Genomic DNA, 16,642 nt, shown 5'->3' with positions numbered 1-16,642 from the left:
AACCGCCATAAAAAAGACAGACTACGGTTTGTAACTGCACATGGGGACAAAGATCGTACTTTTTGAAGAAATGTCCTCTGGTCTGTTTGGCCATAATGACCATTGTTATGTTTGGAGGAAAAAGGGGGAGGCTTGCAAGCCGAAGAACACCATCCCAACCATGAAGCACGGGGGTGGCAGTATCATGTTGTGGGGGTGCTTTGCTGCAGGAGGGACTAGTGCACTTCACAAAATAGATGGCATCATGAGGGAGGAAAATTATGTGGATGTATTGAAGTAACATCTCAAGACATCAGTCAGGAAGTTAAAGCTTGGTCGTAAATGGGTCTTCCAAATGGACAATGACCGCAAGCATACTTCCAAAGTTGTGGCAAAATGGCTTAAGGACAACAAAGTCAAGGTATTAGAGTGGCCATCAGAAAGCCCTGACCTCAATCCTATAGAAAATGTGTGGGCAGAACTGAAAAAGCGTGTGCGAGCAAGGAAGCCTACAAACCTGACTCAGTTACACCAGCTCTGTCAGGAGGAATGGGCCAAAATTTACCCAACTTACTTTAATTTTTTTAACAAGGCAAGTCAGTTAAGAACAAATTCTTATTTTCAATGACGGCCTAGGAACAGTGGGTAAGTGCCTTGTTCAGGGGCAGAATGACAGATTTTTATCTTGTCAGCTTAGGGATTTGATCTTGCAACCTTTCGGTTACTAGTCCAATGCTCTAACCACTAGGCTACCTGCCGACCCAAATATTGTGGGAAGCTTGTGGAAGGCTACCCGAAATGTTTGACCCAAGTTAAATAGTTTAAAGGCAATACTAATTGAGTGTATGTAAAATTCTGACCCACTGGGAGTGTGATGAAACAAATAAAAGCTGAAATAAATCATTCTCTCTACTATTATTCTGACATTTCACATTCTTAAAATAAAGTGGTGATCCTAACTGACCTAAGACAGGGAATTTTTACTAGGATTAAATGTCAGGAATTGTAAAACATTTAAACTCAGTTTATTTGGCTAAGGTGTATGTAAACTTCCGACTTCAACTGTGTGTGTACAGCAACACCTTCCCATAAGCATTTCTGTCTCTTCTATAGATGTGTTACCCTTGTATTGCTACTGCTGTATCATCAAATGAGTTATCTAATTAGGTTTTTAAAAAATGCTAATATATGAATATTATCTGACGTTAGCAAGTTATTGATTTCAAGGAACCTTATTTCTAAGGCTACATATTAACATGGGCTATTTTCAGCCCATCCCTGGGTAGCTTATTAGAGATAGACATAATATGGAAAAGAGCAAACAAAGCAAGAGAACAAAATTAAACAGTACATTCAGCAGTCCATGAATTAATTGTTGTGTGCTGCGGAGTTGAAGCTATGAACCAATAGGCTTGGCTCTCTCATCCCTTCCAGGCTTCTGGGAGTGAGGGTTGACAAAGCACCTGTCATTGCGGATGTAAGCAATGTCCCCACGTGTTCTGGCAGCTTTCATGGCTGGGAAAAGTAATTTCCTCTTCTGGTGCACAGCTTCAGGATAGTCCTCGTTGAGGAAGATATCCATTCCTCTCAAGTTCTTGGCTCTTTCCAGAACAGCTACCTTGTCCTTGAACCTCAGGAACTTGACCCCTATCGGCCTGTCACCTGGACCGGTGGTGGGTTTTCCAGTCCTGTGGGCGCACTCCAATTCAATCTTCCTGTGGTCCATCTTCAATTTCTCAGAGATCATTTCCCTCAGTTTGTCCTCAGACTCCATCCAGGTCTCATGTGGAGATTCTGCAATTCTGTCCACAACCATGTTTCGCCTTGATTGTCCCTCGAGTCTGATTTATCCATCATTGTTATCATGGATTCGCACACAGAACTAATGTCCTCTCTCAATGACTTACAGATTTCTGTCATCTTTCCATTCTCCTGTTTCAACTCATCGAGCTGACCTTGGGAGAACTGCAAACTGTTCTTCAGGTCCTGGACCCCTCTGGTGAGGTCGTCCATTATTTTATTAATTGGATCCACCAGTATTTGGACAAAACACTTGAAGCTATTTTCTTGTTGTAACAACTGCTTGTAGAACTATTTTTGTTAGTTTAAAAGATCCTTCACGTGTGATAGAGAGACACTACTCAACGGTACTCCCACCGCCTTTGGTCTTTGTCATGGTCGGTAGCAACGTAGGTTATGCTGTTACTCCTTGCAGTTCCAGACAGGGCAGGTCACAGGGAAGATTGAAAACTACAAAGAGCAGGGATCTCGACAGCCACAAACCCGAGACAAACAGCGGTCCCATCCACAATGGCTAACTGCGTCACGGGGTTGCGTTCAAGCCCTCAAGAAAACCCTGCTAGCTTGATAGGCAGTTAGCTAGCTGCTACTCCAAATAGCTCCTCAAACCCGGCCTTGGTCAGCAGGATCACTGGACAGAGACTAGCCTGTCACAGCAACTGATGCCAACTGCGTTGTGGGATCCAAACTAAAAAGTTAGCTACTAAGAAACTTTCCAATACACTTTCAAAACAACAAACCTTGCTCTCCCTCGTTCAACAGGGAGTGACGTATGTGTGCCAGTGTACTCTGAAGAGTTAAACAACAGGTCTGGGACCAGGCTAGAGACAGTGATGGAAGGTACATAATGCATTTATTGTCATCTCCCTATCAGAACACTGCATGCTGTAACATGGGCCTGGATGAGGACACATCTTCAAGCTGCCTGACTGAAGACTGTGGCCTTCAGTGGTAGCGGAACCAAAAGCCTTCCCTGGGTGTACAGCAACAGTCTCCCTCGCTGTCTCACAGCCATTCTGTCAACAGGTATTGTATGTAACCACTCAAATTCATACCAACAGCTATGGACACAAGCATTGACTTATTTTCACTTTGTCGACTTGTCCCATTCTTCAATCTTGTCTGAGATATACAGTATATTTTAGTTGAAACACCTGTGTTATGTCTAATATACATGAATACAAATCTATTTAGCATTCACTTTAGACCTTTTGAATCGTAAGCTCCAAGTGTTGTGTTTGTTACCACAGGAAGTAGTAAAAGTTAATGACAAACATTCTATGGAAAAGTTGTTGTATTGTAATGTAACAAAATGTATGAGTTTATACAAAACTTTATTGCATTTGGTCATCCCCAAAAATGTGGCCTTTGAAAGCCTTGATAGACGCATCCTTCGCGTAGCTGACAACAGGGTGGCAGGTCTTTTGATGTGCTGCTCTAGAGTTCCATAGCCCAGCAGACTCACCTGGGGATAGGGGGACGGACACATGTTAGTTTTGATAAAAGTCTGGGAGACGGGGAGGAGAGAGCATGAGTTTTGGCGTGAGTACAAAAAATCCAATCCAACCAGTGGCTTTGGATAATATGCTATGTCATCACACAGGCAGACTGCCACAGAGAAAGAGGATTACATAGCGCATCATGTATACCATTATGAGCTTAGTTAAGCTTCTCTGTTGCTCTGGAGAGGTTGTTGGTCAGAAGGCCTTAGACCATTCCGTCTCTGTAGCACCTGGAGAGAGATGAATCGAGGTAGTGAGTGCTAGAAAGAGAACGCCCTTACCCCTGATCTCCCATTGGCCCAGAGTCTCCTGCTCAGGCTCCAAGAAATCAGATGACAAACCTGCAGAGATTAACAAAAGAAAATGGTACCTTTATTCACAATTAATTCGTCACTTTGTTCTGGGGCGCAACTTTCACTGGGGGGGGGAAATTGAATTTTTTTTCTGAAATTGAATTTTCGTCTCCTCCAGTTTTATCATTGGAATATGATACAAAACGAGGCAACGGTGTGCTTGAGGACCATGCAGACGCCTCCGAGCGGTCGGGTAGGCTGTTTTGAGTGTTTATCTGACTGGATAAAAAATTGATGTCTCCCCACATCTAAAACCAAAGTTGCGCCCCTGACTTTGCCTATTTCACATTAATAAATTACAGTATCTGATTAAAAGTACGCATGCCATTTTGTGATAACAGCTATGACAAATTACATGGCATACATGTGAATTTACAGCTAGCTAAGATATTATTTATATTTTATGGCACAATGTCTCATCTCACTAACAATTACTAAGGGGAACAGCAAATTCCATTATTGTGGCTCATCCGTATTGTGGCTAGCTACACAGAGGTGATTTATTCCATCATGACAACATGCTCCTCATTTGACTGTAGTTAGCTAGCTGCTAGCTTATTAATTAAGTATCCACTCTATTGCTTAAAAAGTGATCTAGTTAATGTGAGCTAGCCAACATGCTTTGCTTTTGACATGCCACGATCTTGCTTGCTTTATATCTGACAAATATTTTATCTACCATAGCTAGATAATGCTTTATGATAATTATAGTTAGTTCATTAGCTAGCTAGCTAGCTAGCTAAGTGTAAAACTGAGAGTAAAACGCAGCTAGCTAACCAACTCGACGTTATCAGTTGTAGCCAAGCTGGCTTGATACTCAGTAACGTTATCTTACCATGCTTTTCTGGCCAACTGCACATTCCTCTCGCCCATCCCGGTCGATTCCGTCTTGACTACTCCCGTCTCCTGGTCTTCCTCTAGGTTCAAACCTATATGGCTGTAGTCCGTTGCCTTACTGTCAAAAGCAATCCACTCCTAACACAACCACCTGGTGCAGGCAGGTAGTCAATGGCTCAGCGTTCCAAAACTGTTCACCTGTTTCTACGTCAAGCAAGCACAATATTCCATTTGTTATTTTTGAGTGTTTTTATGGTGCGTGTAGGGAACAGCAGCATATAATAGATTTCCAATCCCCCCCCCCCAAAAAAAACTGACAAATATAATAGATCAACATGCAGTGGTATTGATCAACCAATCAATATCACCCATATACGTTTGCTTGACACCCCCTCATTGTCATACTGGAGGGATAAATACAAAAGTAAATGCAGAAATTACATGAATGAATAAAATGAAAGAAAGTGGGATTCATTATTTAAATGATGTATCTATTTATGTGTGCAATTATTAATCAATGTATTTGTTTTATCTATTTCTGTGTTTATTTACCTATTTATATATGCATTTTTATTTATTCATGTATCTATTTATGTGAGTATTTTATTCTAATTAAGGCAGCTTTGGTGCTCCATAGTAAAGGGGCCTTTGCTCCCTTAAAAATACATGTTTAGATTTTCCTTTTGTATTTCGTGATTTTGGTCGTTCTTTGGTGGAGTTTCCCACCGGGCACAGAAGTCAATTCAACATCTAGTTTTGATTTACATTTGGTTGAGTTGTCAACTAACATGAATTCAATGTGAAATCAACCCAAAACGTCACCCTGTCATTGGATTTAGGTTAAGACTAAGACTTGGGTGAAAGAAATATAACATTCCATTACATTGATTACTTTTTGCAAATTACGTCATCACATATCTTTTTTTGGTTCAAATTATGTAGACACAACGTTGATTCAACCAGTTTTTGCCCTGTGGGTTGTTTGTCTTTATGCGTTCTTGTTGATTGTAGGCCTAAGTATGTCCTTCGATGTCTTTTTATTTCAATGCATGTGTATGATTTGTATGGCATAGTTTGCATTCGCGGTCAGCTGTTTTATGCACTGGTTACTTTCACATTGATGTCGGCATTTGAAGTCAGGCTTGTGAATTGATAGCGTTTATTATGCATATATTTCATGTTGCACTGTACAGGGACGCGCCATTCCACAAGTAAATCAGTCAATTTATGATGAGGTTGAGCAGTGGCTGGGCTCATTATTATTTTTTTGTTCTCCAAGTATAATTTTGGAGTTTTGCCATACCCAGGGGCGGAAATCCCGGGGGGGACACGGGGGGGACACGACCCCCCCATCCTGGGAAAAATATGATTTGTCCCCCCCAATATATCACTGAAACATAACTATGTAATTTAAATAATATTAATAATACGCAATGAAAGCAATTGTGCTGATTATAGACACTTAATAGCGCGTTTTTAAGTTTCAAAAGATTGCAACCCCCCCCCCCCACCCTTTGCCTCACAATGTTTGATCCACTGCCAGTTCCTTAGTTGGCAAGGTAACAGAGGGGTCGTATCTACTGTCTGAAAGGCACTCAATGAACGTAACTGACGTGAGGTTAATCCAGTCAATCGCGCCATAGCAATGTTTTGTTTTATGTTGGCAGGGTTCATACAGACACTAGCTGAATGCAGAGCTAGCGCAGAGCTAGCGTGCAAATATTAACTATTAAGCTAGCTAGTACCTATTCCATTTATGTGGCCTCGTCAAAGATGGAATCTTTGCTATCGTCAATTTATTCCAAGATCAGCATGCAGATGATGTAAATTAGTGCTTCAAAGTCCCTGTGATAAGGTTAGCGATAAACTGAAGTCCAAACTGAACAGAACTACACTCTCTTCTACCATTGTCTTAAATATATTTAATGGTGTCATTACAAAAGCTAAATTGTCGCTAGGGAACTTTTATTTATTTATTTTATTTCACCTTTATTTAACCCGGGTAGCAAAGATTATAGCAAACACCACTGAAACGGAATTGGTGCTCGCCAGCTTTGCAAATTCAGATATTGTTGGAAGCCAGCCAATATGAAACAAACTATTAAAATTACAAAAGGTTGCAGCATATGTTGTGTAAATGGTGAACTCATACAGCTGTCAACTCTTGTCATTTTAATCCGTTTCACATTTGCTAGCTACCTTTTAGATCAAAGCCCAAATAGAATGATAAAAGATAAGATGATAGAAGCCCATCTCCTACTGTAAATAACCTACACACTGTGTAGGCCAGCCAGCCAGCCAGCCAGGTAGAAAAATGGCAGAAAAATAAAAGACGGACATCAGAGTATTTTTCAGTACACCAAAACGCAAAGTAAGAACCCTAGTAGCCTAATATCTCAAAGACTAGTTGATCAAATGTTCATAAGAAAGAAATGAAATTCTAATGGAAATGTTTCACAACGATGTCATTAGGCAGAGCAGGCAACAGATGGCACACAGACAGCAGAGTTGGGGACAGATATGCAGGGACAGACTGGCAGAGACAGGGAGTCTCAGGTAAGTTTGTTGAGTCTTTGTTTGGCAACATTATGAAAAGTTCTAAAAAAATTTGACTTGTAAAATAGGAACATAATTGGAAAATGCCATGGATACCCCCACTCTCAACTTAAACTGGTGACTGAACTAAGATGTGTTAAAGGGAATGGTATTGCTGTTGTGATTAGTTGTGTAGTTATGGGTACCGGTAGTTAGGAGTACGGCAAACACCTTATTTCTTTGGTTCCTCAATATACATTTACCATATTACAATGTAGGCTATGTGTTACAGCACTACTTTTGGTGTCCCCCTCAGGAATTGCTCTTGGGAAAATTTCATGTAATTGTCCCCTCCAAAGTTGATATCAAATTTTCCTCCTGGCCATACCCTAAGTTTACCTGAACTGACACCACTGGTTTAACCACACATTTTCTTGTCTGTCAGAATGACAGTGTGGGTTCGAGTGACAGACAGTGGCATACATGATGGAAGAAAGTATAGGAATGTTTTTTGTCTTTACAAGGTCTGCATGTCTCAATACACTTGGCAGTTTTCCCTATACCCTACAGCCCTACAAGGTCCATAGTCCATCAATTCTCCTCAGTAGGCGCTGGCTGCCAATGCTTTAGCACTGCCTCTAAGGCTATAAGGTGTGTCTCAAAAGCAATTCATATTATTTCCTGTTTCCACAACTATTCACTTTAATGTGCACTAGAAATAATGTCATTTCATAAAATAGAGACATTCATTAGATAGGGACTGCGATTTAACCAAGAATTGTATTTTGACATTCCAGAACAATGTCAAAAGACAATTCTTGGTTGAATCGCAGATAGGACAGCACTGACTGACAAGCTGTCACAGCGACAATAAAATAAATCAGTATAGGCTATTTAAGGTTAACTGGCAGGTGCATTCTACACTAGGATATGACACCTCGCGCATCGCTCACATGCACACATGCATGTTTAGGGACCATTAACGATTTGGCGCTTCTATTTTATCAACCGTTCGTTTGCCTACCTGCATTGCCGCAGTCTGCACATACATCGTTTCCAGGTCTGGCCAGGACATCTTGCAAGAGCCGTTTATTCCTCTCCGACTCCATCGCCGTTTGATCTCCACCCAATCCGAAAGACTTCAATACAAAGCACGTTCACTGGGATAAAATAAAAATACAATTGTGACCTTGTAGGCTACTCGAAATGCTGAAAAAATGCTACTGGTTTTGATTTTTTTTTTAAAGCTAATAAAAAGCCTATTAGAAATCCGCTTGGATGAGATGATTTGAAGGTTTGACAAGTCTCTCTCTCCTAAACTACAGCTCTATTACGAAGTGTTGCTGACTGCATTATCTGAAGTCTGTGTCATCCCCTCCTTCTCCTCCAACTCGTGTCTGCAGTCGCAGTGAGACCTCCAGTGGTATGATGATCGTTACTTGTTTTTTTTACTACCTGTGTAGCCTAATTTTTTTCTTTCTGACACTGACATATTGCCAACATATTGTGAAAGTTTTTATAAGGACTATTTGATTTTGTACAAAATAAACTGTGCACTGTCCATACATTTCATTGGCAAATATTATGTATTTGTAGTTGCTTTTATTTCCACTTACTTCTGTCCCTTTAAAAGTTAGTAGATTGTCGAAAACATAGATTTAGAAACTATAATAGTAGAAGGTATTTAACACAATTATTATGGGCTAAAGGTCCGCCATTTTGGTCAGGGAGGTGGTCAACCATGGTTTGCCAGTGCTGTGATAAGAAATTGGGTGCGTTCGTAAATTCACTCTGGCTATCTCCTCCGATGTCAGAGAACTCTCGTCTGAGTGTGCCAGAGTGCAGAATAACTGCTGAATTTACGAATGGTCAACACCCGTTGAATATGGCCGGTGCAAGTAAACGTCAGCAAAAAAGGGTAATTAAATTGTTGCCAGCAGCACAGTTCCAGTCACCAACGCTCTGGATAACATAAACAGTCTAACCAGCTCTGCAAGGGCGAGTAAAATGGTCAGAGAGAGGTGTTCTCTCATTTGTGTCTGAAAGTAGCTAGCAAGCTAGCCAAGGTTAGCCAGTTTCCTTGTGTGCTTGATTGACATTGTGAGGTCAGAACTTGGATCAACCATACTCCTCAGTCAGAGCGTCCAGTGTGCTCTGAGAGCGAAATGCGCTGAATTTACAAATGGACAATGCTCTGATTTTACAAATGCCCAGAGCACACTTGAACACTCCTGACCAATATGGCTGTAATATCCGTCATTCTGGAACTTTGAAGGTTTATGACTAGGTTTATGATTAGCCCCTCAAGTAATTGAGTAGGATCTCTATGGTCGAAAACGTAATCGATGTTATCTATGGGTTGATTATTCACGTCTAGCTCAGAACGTTTGCCTACGTCACAACTGTGCGGCGACTGCGAAATCGCTTGAAATAATCGCGAAGGTCTTGTTTTTTATTTTTGATACGTCTCTTACAAAAAGCAATCATGTCGACCGCTATGAACTTTAGCAGTAAGTCTTTTCGGCCCCGTGCTCCAGACAAAGGATCCTTCCCTCTGGATCATTTCGGTAAGAACAATAAACCATTCCTTGTTGAGTAACTGACTCGTTAGTTCCAGCAATAGCTGTGACGTGCGCAGCTCCATAGTAGTTTCTGTAGTTTCCAGCTGTATAGGAAAGAGATGTTTGACCTCCGATGTATGAGATCTGTGAAATGACAGGCATACTGGAATGAGGGACAGTGAAATGACAGGCATACTGGAATGAGGGACAGTTCAACTGCTTTTGATTTCCCTGTAGTTTAGTGTTTGAAGGGCAATGCACCATTGCATCTCTTTGCTGTTTGTCGTTGCAGGAGAGTGTAAAGCATTCAAAGAGAAATTCATGAAGTGCTTGAAAGACAACAGCTATGATAACTCCATGTGTCGACTACAGTCCAAAGACTACCTTGAATGCCGGATGGATAAGTGAGTATTGACTACTGTTAGTTTAGCTGCTACTTCTTTCCTGTTGAGAATGAGATGACTAGGTATACACACACTATTGACTAGATCATGACTGCTCTGATCACCAATGTGAAACTATTCTCTGCTATTTAAGTCAGCTGATGGCCAAGGAACCTCTGGAGAAGCTTGGGTTCAAAGACCTGATGGACAAACCCAGCCAGCAGAACAAGGAGGCTAAACCCTAAACTTTCCTTCCTACACAGATGGATGCTGTCATGCTTGAGTGATATTAGACATGAAGATAGTTTTTCTTGTCCAAGTCTTGTATATAAAATTACAATGTAATATATTGGGGGCAGTGTTTCAAGCGTTGTGTGTGTATATAAATATTTTTGGGTAAATTAGCCATGCTTTGTTTTGCGTTGGAATCTTGACAAATGATTTATCTGAGGCGGCTTCTCAGTTCTCAAAGTGTTATGTTTCAAACTTGTGTCCACATGGTACACAAAAGATCTTCCCTCAGTCTAGCTAGCCTACGCATTATGAATAAGGAAACGTTTGAATACATGCTTTGCTACACTTCATCAAAGGGCCTTACTAACCACTCAAGGTACTATGTAATGTTGTAGTATGGTGTGAATGAGTCTGGCGGAAACCAGTCATAAATTGTTCCAAGACTCATTAATTTTGTCAAGAAAAATAAAATAAGAAAATCAGGCAGCACATGTCAAGCTGGCCTCAAACTAAAGACAGTTTAGTAGTTGCATATGAAAACAAAAAACACTCAATCTATGTACAAAACAAAACTATAAAAGTTCCACAAAAATGAGAATTCTGTCAACCACCATTCAGCTCTTTAGGACAAATCACAATGGCATGAGAGAGGGGGGTTCATTTCACTCCTCTTGACAGTGCTAGCTTGCCTCAGATTGATCCTAGCAACTATTATTATGCTTATAGACCAATAAAAATATACTATGGCTAGAGAAAGGCTGTCTCAATACTCATGTTTTTTCCTGTAATGTCCTGTGAGATCAGTGATCGTAGAGGGAAGGACACAAGGATAGGAAGCTGGGTAGAACTTTTGATACAGAAACTTTTCCAGTGAAGAAAGGGAAAATGAGGAAGAGAGGAGCTGTGAGGTCAGGGGTTCCAGGCAGCTCTACCCGGAGGAGTTCGAGCTGGAGCGTGAGCGGTGGCGTCTGCAACCGGGGGAGCGCGAGCGAGTTCTGCGGCGAACTGGAGAGTGTTTCCGTGGTGACCGAGACCTTGAGGCACAGAGGGGGATGAAAACAGGTCAGGAGACTTATTTGCCAGGGGAATGACAAATGGTCTTTATCTTCACACTTGAGGGGATACATGGTCAACTGCCATTCATTCTGTAAATCAGGGATGCACAAGAGAAAAAAAATCTATAAACAATATCAATCTAATTACAGGATACAGATGTAAGCCATAAGACTCCAGATTTTCTTACAATAGTAAATAGGGGGAAAAAAATACACACAGTACCAGTCAAACGTTTGGACACCTACTCATTTAAGGATTTCTTTATTTTTACTATTTTCTACATTGTAGAACAATGTAGACTTCAAAACTATGAAACAATACATAGAATCATGTAATAACCCCCCCAAAAAATTATATTTGAGATTCTTCAAAGTAGCCACCCTTTGCCTTGATGACAAAGGGATCATCATCGTCCAGGGATCATCAACTAGATTCAGCCAAGGGACAATTTATTTATTTTTAACCAGCTTCATGAGGTAGCCACCTGGAATTTATTTCAATTAACAGGTGTGCCTTGTTAAAAGTTAAACAGTTGTGACAAGGTAGGGATGCATACAGAATATAGCCCTACTTGGTAAAAGACCCAAGTCCATATTATGGCAAGAACAGCTCAAATAAGCAAAGAGAAACGACAGTCCATCATTACTATAAGACATGAAGGTGAGTCAATGCGGAACATTTCATGAACTTTGAAAATTTCTTCAAGTGCAGTCGCAAAAACCATCAAGCGCTATGATGAAACTGGCTCTCGTGAGGAACGCCACAGGAAAGGAAGACCCAGAGTTACCTCTGCTGCAGAGGATAAGTTCATTAGAGTTAACAGCTTCAGAAATTGCAGCCCAAATATATGCTTCAGAGTTCAAGTAACAGACATGTCAACATCAACTGTTCACAGGAGACTTGTGAATCAGGCCTTCATGGTAGAATTGCTGCAAAGAAACCACTACTAATGGACACCAATAAGAAGAGACTTCTTCTGAAGTCCAGAATTCTATCTGGTTTGCGCATAATGGGTCTATAATTTGTTTTTCAAGAGGACAATGACCCAACACACCTCCAGGCTGTGTAAGGGCTATTTGACCAAGAAGGAGAGTGATGAGTGCTGCATCAGATGACCTGGCCTCCACAATCACCCGACCTCAATCCAATTGAGATGGTTAGGGATGAATTGGACCACAGAGTGAAGGAAAAGCAGCTAACACGTGCTCAGCATATGTGGGAACTCCTTCAAGACTGTTGGAAAAGCATTCCAGTTGAAGCTGTTTGAGAGAATGCCAAGAGTGTGCAAAGCTGTCGTCAAGGCAAAGGGTGGCTACTTTGAAGAATATAAAATATATTTTGATTTGTTTAACACTTTGAATGAGTAGGTGTGTCCAAACTTTTGACTGGTACTGTATGTAAATACAGAAATGTTCTGTGAAACGTCATTAGTGACTGACAGAACTCCACACACGCAAAGACATTAACACTATAGGAGACTGACCTCCTTATGCGGGATGGGGTGCGTCGCCACATAGGGGGTTGTGGAGGCATCCTGTGGGGGGGGTGGGGGGAGCCAGCACGGCAGTGGCTGTGATCTCCTGTCCATCAATCTGACCTGCAGACACCACAGATGAAAAATAACGGTATAGAGGAAACCAGATTGTTTTTGATGTTTTAATTGTTTGATTAAAGTAAAAACTGAGGATAGGTTATGGACAGTGAGTCCAACAGAGTAGTATTACAATGCATTCAAACTAGAGATGCTAACTGCATGTAGACCCAGAACCATTGGTCTCCACCAACCTCCATCCATGTGTTTGAGAGCCTTGTTGGCGTCAATGACCGTCTCAAACTCCACCTTGGCGTAACCTTCCAACAGGTGTGGGTGGAGCCTGTCCACAGGCATGTCAATCATTTTGATCTTGCCATATGTGCCGAAGATCTCCTGAATGTGTCCCTGAAAAGAGAAGAGACTTTAGTCAAAACCCAACATCAGAGATATTGCTCCCTACTCCCACAAACCTCCAATATCTTCAACATAGACTGCAGCTTGACACTAAAAATGCATTCAAATAGGCTATATTGAATCCAATTGATGTGCACATACACTTGGAGACTGAGCAGTCATTTTTACTCACCTTGATTACGTTTCTGGTGAGGTGCCCCAGGTACACCTTGGTGGGGGGGCTGGGGCTCCTCCTACGCCTCTCCTTGTCATCCTTTTTCACTGATAACTTGGATCTACAGGACAAATGGAAGAGCTCTTACTCTTTATTCCTCCACTCCCCAAAACATGTCACACTTCCAATCTCAACGATCCCTCTCCTTCAGTCTTTGGATTAGTTTTTCGGAGTGATCACCGACACTGGTCCTGCAGAGTTAAGGAGCAGGCGGGTTTTATGTCAGCCCAGCACTAACATACCGAATTCAACTAATGGAAGTTCTTGAATGTTAAACCATTATGTGAATTGAAAGTATTTAGCCTGCACGCACTTTAACTAAGGGCTGGGATTGGAGAGTGGAGACCACTGCTTTACGGGTCACACATACTTGGACTGTGAGCGTTGGCAGTTGTTGTTGCGGAGGCGAATGAGGTTGGGTGACCCTGAGGAGCTGGAGGATCGGGAGCTGGAAGACCTGGAGCGGCTGGAGGCAGAGGAGGAACTGGAGCCGCTGGAGCCAGAGCTGAGTGAAGACAGGGAGAGGGGTTTACTGTGGGGACAGATCAGAAAGCAGTGACTGCTGAGATAAGCGGTCTGATTCAGCAGAGATGCGTTGTGGCTGAGAGATGGGAAAGGAGCGGTCACTCAAATTGTGTCCAACCTGCTGCTCCCAGAGGAGCTACATCCTTTGCGTCCCTTCTCCCGTCTGCTCCTTCCTTTGTGGGACCCTATTTCTCCTTCACTCACTCTTTGGCCTTGTCTTCCATATGCTCCTTTCTACGGACCGGAGAAAGCGCCCTGTAGATTGTCACTTGTCACGCAATGACATGCTGCGTTGTCCTCCCACTACGTCTAGTCAGGGAAAGCATGCAGTTTACTAGGCTTCAGATCACATAAATGATTATGAAATTCAGAGGGTGGTGAAAGTGCAAGCTGATGCTCCTTTCCAATAAATATTGAGGGTCTTATTCTGCTGACATTATCATCGATGCTTGGCTGCCGTTTGACAAATACAAATTCTCGTTTTTAACTGGTTGAAAAGGTGAAACCGACATGGTCAATTCGGACGGGAATTAAATTACAGATGTGGTTATTTGTGCTCGCGCAGAAAAAAACTAATGCCGTGGGACGATCACACAGCATGTCATCGCGTGACAAGTTTACTTCGATATGATGGTTATTATATCAATATTTGTGCATAAAAGCGTTTCCACCTACATTTGTCGCATAATTAATTTTACCGACACAAAAAGATCCCACCCTGTCTAGCGTATTTTATTAAGTCGACATTTGGAAAGTTTACCGAAAAATGTTAGCACAGTAATTTACACTAATTTGATGTCTTTATATCGCAAGACGTGTTTTTCAATGCTGACATGCCCATACAGCTAGTTTTAGCTAGCTACATTCTATTTAGCTAATTCAACACAGATAGGTGAAATATACACTCGAGTCAAACTGCGTTCCCTATAACAACAACATAATATATATTCGTTAATTAAATTATTGAAGTAGCTTAAAAAGGCAACTTTACATCGTTCGTGGTGGTTGCAGATACAAGTCGCAGAGAGATGACGTTGCAAAATTGAGGGGATGTGGTATTTCACAAGACGCACAGCTCCCTCTGGTGTTGCTTATTGGAATAGGACATTATTTGGGTAGGTATGGATAATGTGTAACACATCATTTTATATTTTTTAAACAAAATGTGGGATTAGTAAAGATTATAAATGTGTATGTCTATTTAAAATTGTAGCAACATTCTTTATTCTTTATAAATGTGCTATGTCCTCTTAAAAACAAATGGTTTCTTCTATTTCAATGTGATAAAGCTATAAATAAATGTTTAATTCATAAACTGTCTTTATTTTCTAAATACAAGTGTGTTTTTTTCTATCCCCGCAGTGTGAACGTTTTGACAGTTCACATTGGAAGAACCAATGAATTAACAGTTGCTGTTTTCTTACCGGGTAAAATGTGTTGTAGCCCAACACGGAAGTGACGGTTCGCATTCGCAGAAAGCGTTGTTTTGCTTCATCTTCAGCTAACTTTCAGCCAAGAGGACACCTCTTTTACACTCAAACTTCAAAATGTCTTCAGACTTTGAAGCCTACGAACAGGAATTTGGAACCCTGACAGCAGAAATAACAAACAAAATTGGAAGGATTCCCAAATTAGGTGGAGGTAAGCCACGTTAAGCTCTATTTACTGGCTTGACTGTAGCTAGCTAGCTATCTCAGACATGGTTTAGTTATAAATATCTTTGCTATAATGTCAACAAATTAACAATGCAGCTAGCTAGTTAGTTTCACATGACACGTATTTTACGCAAATGTCATTATATTCATCATATTCACTTTGTGTTAGTGAAATAAGGACGTTACCTATCCAGCTTGCTTGCTAACTATCCTAGTAACTGCCAATCCTAAGAGCAGGACAACCTATGGACATTGCACCAGGATTCAATCTCCCTTTAGGAACATATCTAAACTTTAACATTAAACTACTTTGTACTTGTCAGCACAGCATCTGAATGGTCAGGACCTACAGTACCAGTCAAAAGTTGACACACTTATTCATTCCAGGGTTTTTCTTTATTTTTTACTATTTTCTACATTGTAGAATAATAGTGAAGACCCACTAACTATGAAATAACACATTTAGTAACCACAAAAGTGTTAAAAAAATCAAAATATATTTGAGATTCTTCAAAGTAGCCACCCTTTGCCTTGATGACAGCGTTTCACACTCTTGGCATTCTCTCAACCAGCTTCATGATGTTGTCACCAGGAATGCCTTCTTAAAAGTAAATTTGTGGAATTTCTTTCCTTAATGCATTTGAGACAATCAGTTGGGTTGTGACAAGGTAGTGTTGGTATACAGAAGATAGCTCAATTTGGTAAAATACCAAGTCCATATTATGACAACCACAGCTCAAATAAAGCAAAGAGAAACGACAGTCCATCATTACTTTAAGACATGAAGGTCAGTCAATGCGGAACATTTCAAGAACTTTGAAAGTGCAGTTGCAAAAACCATCAAGCGATATGATGAAACTGTCTCTCATGAGGACCGCCACAGGAAAGGAATACTCTTTTTACCTCTGCTGCAGAGGATAAGTTCCTAAGAGTTACCAGCCTCAGAAATTGCAGCCCAAATAAATGCTTCAGAGTTCAAGTAACACACATCTCAACATCAACTGTTCAGAGGAGACTGCGTGAATCAGGCCTTCATGGTTAAATTGCTGCAAAGAAACCA

General features: G+C 41.1%; 3 protein-coding genes and 1 pseudogene across 10 annotated transcripts in view; 2 read left to right on the top strand and 2 right to left on the bottom strand.

Moving 5' to 3' along the window:
• The window catches only part of LOC106589331 (arf-GAP with dual PH domain-containing protein 1), a 46,834-nt gene extending 38,410 nt beyond the window's left edge, over window positions 1-8,424 (bottom strand). For both annotated transcript variants that reach the window (XM_014179175.2, XM_014179176.2), the window contains exon 1: window positions 8,031-8,424. In XM_014179175.2, the coding sequence (XP_014034650.1) occupies window positions 8,031-8,115 (85 nt within the window). In that variant the 5' untranslated portion in view covers window positions 8,116-8,424. The remainder of the gene's footprint in view (window positions 1-8,030) is intronic.
• A 941-nt stretch (window positions 8,425-9,365) lies between these two features.
• cox19 (cytochrome c oxidase assembly factor COX19) lies at window positions 9,366-10,940 on the top strand. The gene is made up of 3 exons (XM_014179174.2): window positions 9,366-9,573; window positions 9,860-9,971; window positions 10,105-10,940. Exons 1-3 carry the CDS (start codon window positions 9,492-9,494, stop codon window positions 10,193-10,195), a joined length of 285 nt encoding a protein of 94 aa, XP_014034649.1. The 5' UTR covers window positions 9,366-9,491; the 3' UTR covers window positions 10,196-10,940.
• Window positions 10,678-14,942, bottom strand: LOC106589181 (RNA-binding protein with serine-rich domain 1-like; annotated as a pseudogene). Its single transcript, XR_006762544.1, has 7 exons — window positions 14,919-14,942; window positions 14,046-14,161; window positions 13,773-13,907; window positions 13,361-13,463; window positions 13,026-13,179; window positions 12,724-12,837; window positions 10,678-11,218 (listed from the first exon to the last, which is right to left on the bottom strand). The product of XR_006762544.1 is annotated as an RNA-binding protein with serine-rich domain 1-like (transcript).
• A 425-nt stretch (window positions 14,943-15,367) lies between these two features.
• Window positions 15,368-16,642, top strand: part of LOC106589328 (vesicle transport through interaction with t-SNAREs homolog 1A-like) — a 171,878-nt gene continuing 170,603 nt past the window's right edge. For all 6 annotated transcript variants that reach the window (XM_014179170.2, XM_014179168.2, XM_014179171.2 and 3 more), the window contains exon 1: window positions 15,368-15,568. In XM_014179170.2, the coding sequence (XP_014034645.2) occupies window positions 15,475-15,568 (94 nt within the window). In that variant the 5' untranslated portion in view covers window positions 15,368-15,474. The remainder of the gene's footprint in view (window positions 15,569-16,642) is intronic.

Source organism: Salmo salar, chromosome ssa28 (genome assembly GCF_905237065.1).
Source record: "Salmo salar chromosome ssa28, Ssal_v3.1, whole genome shotgun sequence".
Classification (NCBI taxonomy): Eukaryota; Metazoa; Chordata; class Actinopteri; order Salmoniformes; family Salmonidae; genus Salmo; species Salmo salar.
Note: the sequence above shows the minus strand (reverse complement) of the source record. Positions and strands in the feature narration are given on the sequence as shown.

Coding starts and splice junctions, on each gene's coding strand:
- cox19 (XM_014179174.2), top strand. CDS start 9,492: ATGTCGACCGCTATGAACTTTAGCAGTAAGTCTTTTCGGCCCCGTGCT. Junction 9,574..9,859: donor CTTCCCTCTGGATCATTTCG/GTAAGAACAATA, acceptor TTGTCGTTGCAG/GAGAGTGTAAAGCATTCAAA. Junction 9,972..10,104: donor CTTGAATGCCGGATGGATAA/GTGAGTATTGAC, acceptor CTGCTATTTAAG/TCAGCTGATGGCCAAGGAAC.